Raw genomic sequence first — 13,435 nt, 5'->3', positions numbered from 1 at the left:
GATGTTCACAGTGGCATGAGTGGGGTTCCAATGAAGAGTTTGTGAGAGTGTACTCACTGGATGATCCGGTGTTAGTACTACTATTTTCACGGGATCATCTGGTGTTACAACTTTTTAGAGCCGTTGGGTTAATGGCTAGTGTACGGGTTTGAGGCTATAAATACCCCTCCACCCAGTCATTTGATGGTGTGGTGTGCAGGTGGAGTCTAGAGAAGTTTATATACACCTGAGAAGACATCCAAGCCACCAAAGTGCTTAAAGTGATCATCCAAGGTAATTAAGCACAAGATTAGAGTGATTAGTACATATAGGCCTAGAGAGTGTGTTGCTAGGTGATTGATGCCTAGACAGTGGATCAAAGAGTGATCCAAGCTTGTACCTCTTGGTACACCGACGCCTTGGAGTCTTGGTGACTTGCCGGCAACTTGAGCCGGAGTTGCTCAACCTTGTTGATCCTTCGACTTGGTGTGGAGCGGTGACGAGAAGTGTGTACGGGGGCGCGAAGACCCTTACCTTAGTGGCTCAAGCTCCGAAGCGATCACAGCGGCAAGGAACTGGAAGAGATGCTAGTTGTGAGACCTTGTCTTGGTGGCTCATCTGGGTGGAGGCCTTGTCTTTGTGAATTGGTGGCTCAAGAGCCGTGATCGGGTGCCGACCGGGAGCATATTCTTTGTGGAGCTCCAACGTGGACTAGGGGTGGCATTCATGCCATCGATACCATGGGAAAAAATTCTTGTGCTAAGTTTGCTCTCTCTACCTCATTTACGTTTTCGCATTTACTTACTTGCAATTTACATTCTTTGATAGGTTGCAAGCGCTTTGATCGGTAGAGTAGATACACTAGATAAACCTAGAGCACAGTAGATAGAAATTCACCCCACTCCCCTCTTAGGACGTCACCGATCCCTACAACTCTTCCCCTTGTCTCCCTCTTCTTGATCTTGATCTTTTTCTCCTTCTTGATGTGATCATTTATATTGACCAAGTCTTCAATGGAGATAGGATGATCAACCTTGGTATTGATCTTCTTCATGTTCTTCTCTAACTTTGAGAAGAGCTTGACCATCTTAGGATCAATTTCTTCATCACTTGATGTGCTTTGATCATCCTCTTCACTAGCTCTCTTCATCTTAATGACCATCATCTTAGCTTGAGCTTGACTCTTACTCTTGTCTCCTCATCCTTCCCTTCATGTGTTGGCATTGAGCTTGCTTGCTTATGAGAGCAAGGTTCTTGGTGTTGGATAAGGAAGAAGCTTCTACCCCTATGTTCATTGTCATCTTATGGGCGGTGATCTTACTGAACACTTGACTTGGAATCATCTTCTTGATGTCATTATTGTCATAGATGATAGAGACTATCAACTCTTTAGGTGGTGAAGCCTAAACCGATCACAATGAGACTAAGGGTCAAATGCCACTAGAATTTGCTAAACTTTGTGAAAGGTGTGAGACTCTAAAACCAATTGTAGAGCCAATGAGAGCCCTAGCTCTATTACCACTTGTAGGGATTGGTGACGTCCTAAGAAGAGGGTGAATTAGGATACTTAAAAACTAAACTAGCTCCAAAAATTACACAAGATAAACCTATATCAATTTCTTTCTTAATGTGCTCTAGGTTTATCTAGTGTGTCTACTCTACCATTTACAATAGATTGTAACCTATTTAGGAAGGTAAATTGCAAGAATGTAAATGTGAAAGCATAAATAAGGTAGTGAAAGCAAACTCGGTACAAGAGATTTTTACCTCATGGTATCGATAGCATGAATATCACCCCTAGTCCATGTTACAACTCCACAAAGGATATGCTTCCAGTCGGCACCCGGTCACGGCCCTTGAGCCACTAAGGCCTCAAGCCAGATGAACCACTAAGCCACTAAGGTAAGGTCTCATCATAAGCCTCTCTTCCTGTCACTTGCTACCACCATCATTTCGGAGCTTGAGCCATAAGGCAAGTATCTCCGCGTCCCCGTACATATGTCTTGTTGTCGCTCCACACTAAGTCGGAGGGTCAACAAGGTGCCGGCGAGTCACCAAGACTCTAAGACGCCGGTGTACCTCTCAGTACACAGCTAGGATCACTCCTTGATCCCCTCTCAAAACTGCAGCACCTAGCTACAACTCTCTCTAGACCTATAAGCACTAATCATTCTCTAAACTTATGCTTAATTGTTTCGGATGGTCACTTTACGCACTATAGTGGCTTGGATGTCTTCTAAAGTGTTTATGAACTTCTCTGGACAACCACACCTTTAAACGACTGAGTGGAGAGGTATTTATAGCCTCAAACCCGCTAATTAGCAATTGCCCCAATGGCTCAGAAAAACTGTAAACACCGAATGATCTGGTGATAACACTAGTACAAGCACCAGATCATCTGATGAGTACAACAGAAGAAACTAGCCGTTGGAACCCACTCAAACTCGTGAGCACTAGATTATCCTATGATGACTCACCGAACACCGGACAAATACACCGGATTATCCTATGTGCATATATTCATTTTGGAACTCTCTACAAAAATTAGTCTGGTGTGTTCATTTTGTGAATACCAGATCATCCGATGAGACAAAAGACTCTGCTCCAAACTTTCTGTGAACACCAAACTGTTTTTTATTATTCTCATCGGATTATCTGGTGTAATACTAGACTAATTTTGATGTGAGCACCGGATTATCCGGTTAAACAATTTTCAGTAGAACAACGTTATGTATTTTGAGCATAATTTTTTCGCTTTGAACTCCGATTTTGATGATCTTAGGCTCTATAGAAAGCTTGTGAAGAGCTCTACATTATTATACATAAATCTATCCCATTTGATCATATTAGAATTTATGAAACAAATCCAATTCATTCTTCTCTTTGTTCTGTCTTCAATGAGTTCTCTTTTGTTACATCCATGAGCCATACTAAAATATATAATTGACAAACATGTTAGTCTTATTAACTATATTGTCATTAATTACCAAAATTATATACATGCCCTAAAATATTCCTCTACAATCTTTCTAAGGACATGTTCGCTATATATACCTTTTTATCATCCTTCCAACAGGTGATGGTAGATTATATTTGCTATTTTTTAAACGGATGAGTAGTTTTGTAAATATTTAAAAATATATAAAAATTCCAAAGGAGTCAACATAAAGAACCAAATACAGTAAGCACACGATCAGGCAAGCGGACGCACGTGGCCAACACTGATAAGCGTAGAGGGGCACGGAGCGCCCTGAGCTCTTCATTTCCAGGTGCTATTAGTATTAGAATATATATTTGGTACTGTTTGTGGTATTTTCTAGTCTCTATACAGTGGGAGCATGGGTCAGCGTGGCCTGGGGCTGCGTAAGGTGGATTGATCCAATAAAGATGCTAAGGATCTATTTGGTTGTAAGTATGACTCTAGTCTGAACCTATATCAGTGTGAGCTGAGCTCATTCGAGTTAAGCTGGGTACATATAAGGTTATTTATTTGGTTACTCGACATGTTGTGTGAGATAAAATTTAAAAAACAAATATTACTATGATGTTTATTTGGCACAACTATATTCTAATAGCCATTAGTTTACCTAATTAAGCCTTAATCAACTTTGAAAAATACTAATACCACTTTGTACACACTAATCTAATACTAATAATATCATTAGTTAGACGCATCCAGCAAGCTTGGCTGATAAATGACCAAAATCATTGTATCTGCTCAAGCTTGGCTAAAAGACTCCTTTTGCATCCTGCGAGCAGACAACTAAATTCCTGCATCCAAGGCTAAACCATACCAGGCATCCAAATGCACCCTGGGTGCATGAATCCTGTGGGCGATGAAGAGATGATCTAAATCCGTATGCTACAACTATCCACAACAAACAACCGCAAAATGATCACAAGCTCATAACTAATTGACCCGTCAAGTTGGCATTTCGCAACCTCTCCAGCTCGAGCGCAGTCAATCAAACGTCGCACTTCGTAGGCTCGTAGTCATGAACATGCTGATCGAAGAAATACGCGCTACCGCAGTAGCCCGTAGCTGTACAACCTGAAGCCGATCCATCTCGGGATCCACGGCAGGCGGGAAGAAAATTTTATATGACCTTTTATAAAAAGACATCCGTAAAATCATGATCCATATCATATTTCATTTCTAATCCAATAGCTGATCTGTGTAAGAAAAAAAAAAGAAAATAACACATATCATACATAGAGAGAAAGTCTTTAGAAAGATGATCCTACAGAATTTGCTGGCGAACCCCGATTGTCCCACATCGCCGGTGATCAGCTCTCACTCCCAGTATTTGGACTAGAGTCCAGCTAGCTTTACACAAGATCCGAGACGCACTCCATTGCCCTCCACAATCCCAGCATAAATACTGGCACCATGCAAAAAGAGTAGCATTGCCCACCGTCTCATTCCACTGTCCACTCCACTCAGCTCCAGCTCACTCCGATCCCGACATGGAGGCCAGAAACAGCAATGGCCAGTCGCCGACGCCGTCGTCGTCGGAAACCCTGATGGTCGCGCTCCTCACCGTCCCGGCCGCGCAGCTCCCCTCCCTCGCGCGGGCGCTGACCGCTGACGCGCGCCGGCTGCGGTGCCGCCTCGCGTTCCTCCTCCTCTCCCCGCAGCACTTCGCCCGCGCACTCGCGCGGCTCCGCTCCATGCCGCTCCCCGCCAAGGCCAAGCTGCTCGGCCGCGTTCTCCTCCGTTCCCTCCTCCTGCTCCTCCCGGCGCTCTGCCCCGACGACTACGGCGGTTCCACCCACCACCTCATCCCGCCGCCCGATCTCGACGCCGCGCTCCTCCTCCTCGCCATATGCGACTCCTACTCCCCGGCGACCGCCGCCTCCTCGCCTTCCCCCGTGGACTGGCGCGCGGTGATCGTGGACGACGTGGTGGCGTCCGCGCTCTCCGTCTCCGGCCTCGGCGCCACGCCCTGGGCCGCGCTCGCCCCCTACGTCGATGCGGCCGCCAAGTGCCGCCGCTTTGCGGACGTCGTGTCGGAGGACCGAGAGCTGGGCGTGGGAAAGGACGGCGATGGGAGCGGAGGCGCGTCGTACGCGGCCGTGATGACGCTGCCCCCCGCAGCGGGGAACGGGGCGCCGTGCGCGATCTGCCGGGAGGAGATGGCGCCCGGGCCGCGCGGCGTGTGCGCGCTAAGGCCGTGCGGGCACCGGTTCCATTGGCACTGCGTGCTTCGGTGGCTCGCGCGGCGCAACACCTGCCCGTGCTGCCGCGCCGAGCTGCCCGCGCTGGACGCACTGGCGGAGACGCGGCGCCTGTGGCGAGCCGTGGAGAGGATGGCGCGCGGCGGGTGAAGTGAAGTGTACACGATCGATGGGACGCGCGCTTTGGTTGCTTTCCTGTGTCCGGTACGTAGTTGCAAGTACGGGTGTCAGACTGGGATGGCAATTTATTTTGATTTCCGGTTTATCTTCTGCTAAATATGTGAATAGAGTAAAATATGGGTAGCAAATAGTACCTATAGGTATATTTAAATGTAAAAAATGTTATCCGATAGATAAATATATACGTGTATTAATAAGCATACTTATATCTGTGAAACTGTATACTTGTCATATAAATATCTCACATTTAAACCTAAAATTCTATATCATATAAATACCCCGATCTGGCTCACCTCATCATGCCGTCGTCGCCCCCATCTTGCCACTGCCACCCCACGTCACACCACCCTGGCCCACCCCGTCTCACCGTTGTCGCCCCGTGCCTCCCCGCGCCACCTCGCCGTGTCACCCCGCCCCACCCCACCACCCTCTCTCGCTACCACCGCCGTCAAGCCGCCCTGTCATGCCACATCGCCACGCCACACCATGGGTAAATGGGTATAGCCGTGGGTAACGGGTTTGGGATCAGCTCTTCACTCGTGGGTGTTCATGGGTATACCCACAGGTGAGTAAAAACCGACTAGTACGCGTATGGTTGAGCACTACTCGTACCCCATACCGATTGCCATCCCTATGTCAAATTCTTGGACCGTTATGGGTAGCACCGAGGTGGGCGCCCTGTTGTAAATAATGATGTGGAATTATTGTGAGATACTAAATATAGGTAAACACTTTTTTCATGCGCATGCACGCACGGTCGTATCTGCCGTTTGCTATGCATCCATCAACCTGCAACGGTGCCCGCCTAACTTGCTCACAAGTCTCAACCTTATCCTCCTCGCCTTATCCCCTATGCCCAGATCCCCTTTTCCAACTAACATTGTATAGCAACTCATTTGCTCACCGACGCTGAGCTCCCACTGCTGGCGCCGTAGCAAGAGGGCCCGCTGCTCAACTGCTACTCCCTCCATGTCTTCCACCCCGACGTCTCTAGATCTGCTCTCTGGTGTTCTCCCCCTCACCTTATCCCCTCCGCCCAAATCCCCTTTCCCATCCAACACAACATCGTCGCTCGTCTGCTCACCGACGGTGAGCTCCCACTACTGGCGCCATAGCAGGAGGGTCCGCTGCTCGACTGCTACTCCCTTCATGTCTTCCACCCCGACACCTCTATATCTGCTCTCTAGTGGTGAGCTATCGTTGTTGGCCTCCTAGCAAGAGGGAGCCAGGCCACAGGACATGCTGCTCTTCTATGGCATGGGCTGCACCACGGGCATCAAGCGCCTACAGGAGGTGACAGGCATGGTCGTGCCAACCACGCTATGTGCCGTCTGAACGGTTGGTGGCTTTGTGGGGCTGTACGAGCACCAATCCAACCTGCTTAGGCGAGAGAGCCTCGTGGAGGTCATGGAGATCGGGCTGTAGCTAGAGGATGCCCATGCTGGGTTCCTTCTCAGTGTGCAACAACATCATCGGGATGTGCAATGACACACATGCCACGGCTCATCTTCGTCATCGTCCGAACGGAGGTAGGATCTGCCACCCTTATCGCCTAGGAGGTGGAAAGCCACTTCAAATCTGGTGTAATGGTGGCCCACGCTCTGGGGTCTTGTTTCCCACATCGCCATTTTGTAGCAATTTGCTTTCAAGATTATATAAATATGCCTAGGAATAACTTTTCAGAGGTACGAAATTGCTTCAATTTTATCTAGCTAATGCATCAAATTGCCTTTTCAATATTATTTGTAGGTACCCAAATTTTGCTTCTCAAAATCACATAATTTGCGTGAAAATGTTCTGCTGATTTGGTTTTTTCCATTCCTAAGTCTGAGCTGTCTTTTGTTTCTTAGCCGGAACAATTGATTTGCTTGCACATAATTGTATTTTTGCTTACTAATTTGTTTGATTTTCTTATGTTTTTGTGATACGGTTGGCGATACGGTTGTATTGATTTGCTTCTCTGGTCATAGCAATTTACTTTCAAACTTTGTATTAATGTGCTTTTCGTTTTGAATATGTACATGATATGGTGATTCTCATCACCGATGGAGTTCGATCTCTCTCTTCCTAGGTTGAGGATTGGGCATTCGATGCTGGCCGCTCATCCCCGACGATGAGGAGCTCGTCCCCAGCAACGAGGAGCTCGATTTGCTCTATTTGGATGGCGTGGAGTCTAATTTTGATGATGATGTTGAGGAGCTTGGTCCCATTGATTTAGGCGATGAGAAGCTAAATCCCCACTGAGAATGTCGATTTGGGTGTTGGTAGGAGCATCTGCAACTTGCTTCTAAGATTGTACCGATTTGTTTCTTCTGGTTACAAAATTTGTATTGATATGCTTTTCGTTTTGATTCAAATGGAGGAAGGTTGTGTGCGGTTGCCTTGCGGAGTAAAGCATTAGGAAAGCAACTAATTAAGGACTTTCCTAATTAGGGGAGGTGCGGGCGGATGGGCATTAGCAACTAATTGGCCGTGGACACGCTCCTGCACTGTGGTTGCTTAATTGGGTAGGATAGTCTGACTAGAAAAACTCATAATCAAGTAATTTCCTAATAGGGGTCTGCGGACGGATTGCCTTTAGCATGCACAACCAGTATTTAGCCATGTCAAATTGCGATGAAAACTTGCATGGGCTGTCTGTTTGCTATTTTTTCGATTACTAGGCGGACACGCATACACACCATACTTACATATCCATGAGTGCACTCTTATCATACGTCTACATACACTACATGAAAAATGGACAAGGGTGACAGGTCATAATTATCATAGGTGACGGGTCTCGCACCCGTCACCCTGAACGTATCACACCCGTCACCCTGAACGTATCACTGATGATATATAATAGGTGACGGGTCAAAATTTGAACTGTCACTTATTAAGGTCATAGGTGACGTCACTTATGACTTGTTTGTGACCCATCACTTATGATTGATATACGTTTTTCGCGCTTTTTGGACACCAAAAAAAGTAAAAAATATATTTTTTACCTGAGCCAACCCAACTCAAGCCTACCACTACTCGCCATGAGTCTCTACCTATTTTTCAAGTTGTTTTCAGAATGCGCGTTCCGTGGGAATAGAACTCGTGACGGCCCCTTGCATGCGTAGCTGCCTAACCATCTCAACCTAGCGTGCGTCCTGAAGAGAGTCGGATAAAAGATCATTTTAACTATTTTGCCGAAGATCTTAAGTGACGGGTCACAACTGTAATAAGTGACGGGTCACAACTTGTAATAAGTGATGGGTTACAGTTTTGATCCGTCATTAATGTTAATTTTACAATACACATAAAACTAGTTGACTCGTAGTGCCTTCGGTTAAACGGCCATAACTTTTACATACGGACTCCGATTTCGACGGTTTTTTTTTACTCCACGGACATTTACAGAAAAAGTTACATCTGTTTCTCCTCAACTTTATTGGGTTCGGTGAATTTTTCAAGGCCAAAAATGGCTTGGAAGATTGAGTTCTCGTCTTCGAAAGTTTCTGCACCGTTTTCGGAACACGCGTTTGTGTCCATAGCCACCACTCCTTACATCAAACTTGAGAGAAAATGTACAATAGTTCATATTCTAGTACTTCTAAAGTGAGAAAAATAAAATAAAAATAATATTTTTTAAATATTTGGAGCATTTTCTGTATTTATGAATAAAGTCATTAATGACAGGTCAAGTTATGATCCGTCACTTATGATTGGTCTAGGAGACCCGTCACTGATGAGTTAATCATTGGTGACGGGTCAAAACTTACCTATCACTAATGACTCGCTTACGATGACTCGTGAGTGATGAGTTGTTATTAGTAACGGGTCAAGTTTTCATCCGTCACCAATGACTGATATCAAAAGTGACATGTCACAACTCTGATCCATCACTTTTAATATCTACTTTGTCTGTTTTTCATGTAGTGATATAATATTATTGAAAATATTTACATGTAGTAAATTGTGGATATCAGAATTTCAACCCTAGCTAATAGGTGAAATCATACCCTCAGGTCTCCATCACAGCACGAAAAGGTGGTTACCGTCAGTTTGCTAATTATTTGGTATACGGTATCATTAGGAGAGTACGGCGACGAATGATGGCGTTAATTATGTATCATTAGTTTTGGGGGTCAGAGGCTAGTAAAGGAGGGATCGGGGAAGAGGATAGGTATCGTCGTTTTGCAGCCTAATCGCTGCTTTTTAGGCTTTTTGGTGATCGTTTTGCGTACCCTAGCCTGCAGTATTGGCAGTGGCAGCGCATCATGAACGTGTGGCTAAGAGAGTCCTAATACACTACTGATCTGGATGATCTAGAGGCTAACGGCGATGGACCCATGTGTCTACACTGGAAGTCTCTGTAACGATTATCGCGGAACAACACCGATATATTTTGCCCTAAAAAACACCCAGACATATTCCATACATGTATTGGACAAGACATGAATATACCTAAATATCAAGATACAGAAACGAAGTAACCAAGACCTGATCACATTATATTCGGTAAAAGCATGCGGTTACGTAAAAAACAATGTATGCATGTATGTATGGCCATCGTCGGTCAGATGGGCTTGGATTGGAAATCATCAGTAAGCAAAATAGCAGATGGACGTGGCACTGCAGTGGACGGATCCAGTCTAGGGAGCCGGGACACATGCATACTACACAGTTGAGAGAGTGATGCATGTGTCTATCTGAGGTGGACGTACGGGCGCCCTGCCTAAACGTTCCAGCGTCGCGTGATCGGGAAGGGAAGGGAAGGGAAGGAGATGGCAGGATGGAACTGTGGGTCGTCGTTTTCCGCTTTGTTCCTACCCATGCGATCCCTGTTTCCTCGTGTAACGCACGTCCCTAGGCTCGTCGCTCGGCCCCGGCACCGCATGTGCCGTGCCCACCCTCGCCGCAGAACAAGACTGCATTCGTCGCTACGTGCTTGTCTGCCAACCATGCTTGCTTGGACTGTGTCCCGGCTTATCTTCTCTTGCCATCTTAGCGAACTGTGAAGTACTCGTAGACTGCCATACTGTATTGTGGGCGAATGAGCTGCTACCGTACGGTGATTTCAAGGGTTATAGCATTAGCAGGTGTTCACATGGTTTGTACCTAGTTTTAAAGGTGACGTAAAATTTTCAAATCCTTGAGTCACATATCCTAAACCTTTGGATCAAATATCCAACAATCCATACTAACCCCCACTTTCACCTACTCGTACATTTCACTGCTACGAATGATATATATATATATATATATATATATATATATATATATATATATAGGAAAACTAGTATGTACTCCTGGGTGTATGTACTCCCACCTCTCATATACCACTTTTACACGTGTGTTATACTTCTTTATCACTTTAAATATACTTCATTAGTAATTATAAGATACTACAATACAAATCCCACGAAAATTTTTATGAAATTCCATGATTTTTATCATAATTTGCGTATATACTTCTTTTATGTATAAAAAAGAGTATATAGCAAAAATGAAAGGCTAACATTGAATTTTTTTTCATACAACTCATATTGGAGTATCTTAGAATTAGTATTAGAGTATACTAAAAATGATAAAAGAGTATAAAGTGTTTGTTTAGGTGGTATATTGCATGTGGGAGTACATACTCCTAGGAGTATAGAATAGGTGTCCTATATATATATATATATATATATATATATATATATATATATATATATATTGGATTCAATTAGCCGACTAGGGTTCATGATTGATATGCTTTTTTCCAAGGTGTTTTTTTTTAAGTTTCTCCAGAGTGTTTGATGTCAAGTTGTGTGGAATGTGGCGGGTAAAAGCTGCTCAAAAGTTAACAAATCGATACTATTTGTTGTAAAAGGTACGCACATGTTTTGCTCAAGTTCTGCATAAGGGCTTTGCGTGGGGACGACTCGGGGCGACACAAACCCTCACCGCCTAGGCCCCCCGCATCCCGCCGGACTGCCCCCGCCTTCGGCGCGCTGCTCTGGCGGCGGCGACCTCCCTCCTTCGTCTCTCTCCCCTCCTTTCTCCTTCTCCTTTCTCCTTCCCTATTGGTGGTTTCTCCGTCGGGTGGTGCGGTCTGGACTGGTGGTGCCATCACCGGTTCCACCGCGGCCTGACCGGATCGGGCATCCTAGCAGCCCGCCCGCTGAGGTTCCACCTTGCTCTTGCGCCTAGGAGCCCCCTTCTGCACGAGCCCTGCTACCGCCAAGATCCGTCCCGATTTGTCGCTGTGACTCTTTGACCCGCTGTGCTGATTGGATCCCATGATGGATGCGTGGCTGCTGAAGCTTCTACACAGCCTCTCCCTCGCCTCATTCCCAAGCCTCCCAAGCGAGGCGGCCGAGAGGCACATCTGCGTAGAGGCATGGCGCGGCGGTTGGTGGCGCATCGACACTGAGGAGAGGTAGCAGAGACGGGGTGCATAGGGGCATGGTAAGGCCCCATGAGGCGCAGCGCGGTGGTCGATGGCCCGTCCGGTGGAGCAATGGCACGACGGTCCGGTTGCCCAATGGTTTGGCGGTGCGACAGTGCAGGCGTGTGCCGGCAGGTCCTCCAGTGCTCCTGCCTCTCGGTGGTTCCTGTCCATGATGGCCTCAATGGTGGTGCGGTTGCGATCTCTGCGCTTGCCTAGGAGCCTCCTCACGGGATTGCTCAGTCAGTCGGGTCACCTGTTTCTGTGGTCCTCCGGTCGCCCTGTGTCGCACTAGCGTCGTCATCGCCAGCTGCGGTGTTCCTATCAATGTCATCCCTCCGAGCCACGCTGGTGGGCCTCCCACGTCTCGTCACATCACTCCCCCTCCCCAGCAGCACCGCGTGGCTGGTCGTTCTTGGCGAGGCGTCGCGTGCAACGTGTTCCGCATGCTATGCCTAGGCGCAGAGGTCGTCGTGTGCTTCGCCATCAAATCACCTTGCTTCCCCGGTTCCATGGTCCTTTGGTTCTCGTTCGCGGCCCTAGCGTGGGTGTTCCGACGAGCCCCTCTGCCTGGGGCTTAGGGATGCTGGTGGCAGTGTTCGGGACACGTCCCCCAGCGTGCACGGTTGGCGTCGTGGCGGCCTCCTTGGCTGGTTTCCGTGGTGGGCGCCTTTGTAGTGGCGGCCTCCAGCTATGTGTATTGCCGGTCCTGACCTCTTGGCACTTGTGTTACTCCCTCCTCGCTCGATCTCCTTCTCTTCTGCAGATTAGGCTTGTGGGGAGCTTTGTGACGTTGGGTTGGCTGTGGGATGACATGCTTTGTGCTAGCAGCGTTGCAGCCGCCCTGTCCTCGACCTTACGCGGGCTAGTGTGGCCCGTTTCCACCTTTTTGTGTAGGTTTCCGATGTGAGGAGCCGTGAGCAAAAGCTCTATCCAGCTGTGGTGAAAATGATCTTATTAGGCCATGATTGTGATTTTATGATTAATGATAATATAGTCATTGGGACTAACATGTTTGTCAAGAATATATGTTAGTAGGTCACATGGATGTAATACATCAAGAAGCCACCAAAGCTGGGACAAAGTTTGATTGAATTGGAAAAGTCCCAATAAGATTTGTCTCACCAGATGGTCTGGTGCAGAGGAATTTGCACTCATCGAAGCATTGTCTCCAGAGGCTGATAGCCTCATCGGATAGTCTAGTGAATAGGACATGAGACCACCATAGTGTTTTTGATAAGGGGGAGAATGCTGAGGACTTCACCGGATAGTTCGGTGATCTGCATTGGGTAACACAGGAGTATTTTCTGCATAGAAGAATGCAAGTGCAGAAGACTAAAGGTCAATCCACTGGATGGTTTGGTGCTCTTTGTATTGAACTAACCGAAGTATTTCTAACAAAGGGGGAGAAGGCTGAGGACCTCACTGGATAGTCCAGTGATCTACACTGGGTAACATCGGAGTATTTCCTGCTGAGAAGAATATAAGTGCAGAAGACTGGAGATCAACCCATCGGATGGTCTGGTGCTTGGTTTGTGCACACTGTATTATAGCACTGGAGCATTTATTGCAGAGGTGACTGCAAGTGTTGAAGAATGAAGAACAGCCGACCGGAAGGTCCAATGCTTTGAGGATGAATGCACTGGAGTATTTTACATAAAGAGGTTGCAAATGCTCAAATGGCTCAAGATAATT

The 13,435-nt window shown here is 46.8% G+C and overlaps 1 protein-coding gene across 1 annotated transcript; it reads left to right on the top strand.

Moving 5' to 3' along the window:
* The first annotated feature begins 4,133 nt into the window (after nucleotides 1-4,133).
* Nucleotides 4,134-5,325, top strand: LOC133929788 (E3 ubiquitin-protein ligase SGR9, amyloplastic-like). The gene has a single exon (XM_062376559.1). The coding sequence runs from the start codon at nucleotides 4,447-4,449 to the stop codon at nucleotides 5,305-5,307; it is 861 nt and encodes a 286-aa protein (XP_062232543.1). The 5' UTR covers nucleotides 4,134-4,446; the 3' UTR covers nucleotides 5,308-5,325.
* Nucleotides 5,326-13,435: the final 8,110 nt, after the last annotated feature.

This window comes from Phragmites australis, chromosome 9 (genome assembly GCF_958298935.1).
Source record: "Phragmites australis chromosome 9, lpPhrAust1.1, whole genome shotgun sequence".
NCBI classification, from domain to species: Eukaryota; Viridiplantae; Streptophyta; class Magnoliopsida; order Poales; family Poaceae; genus Phragmites; species Phragmites australis.
This window is presented reverse-complemented; position numbering and strand designations above follow the sequence as displayed.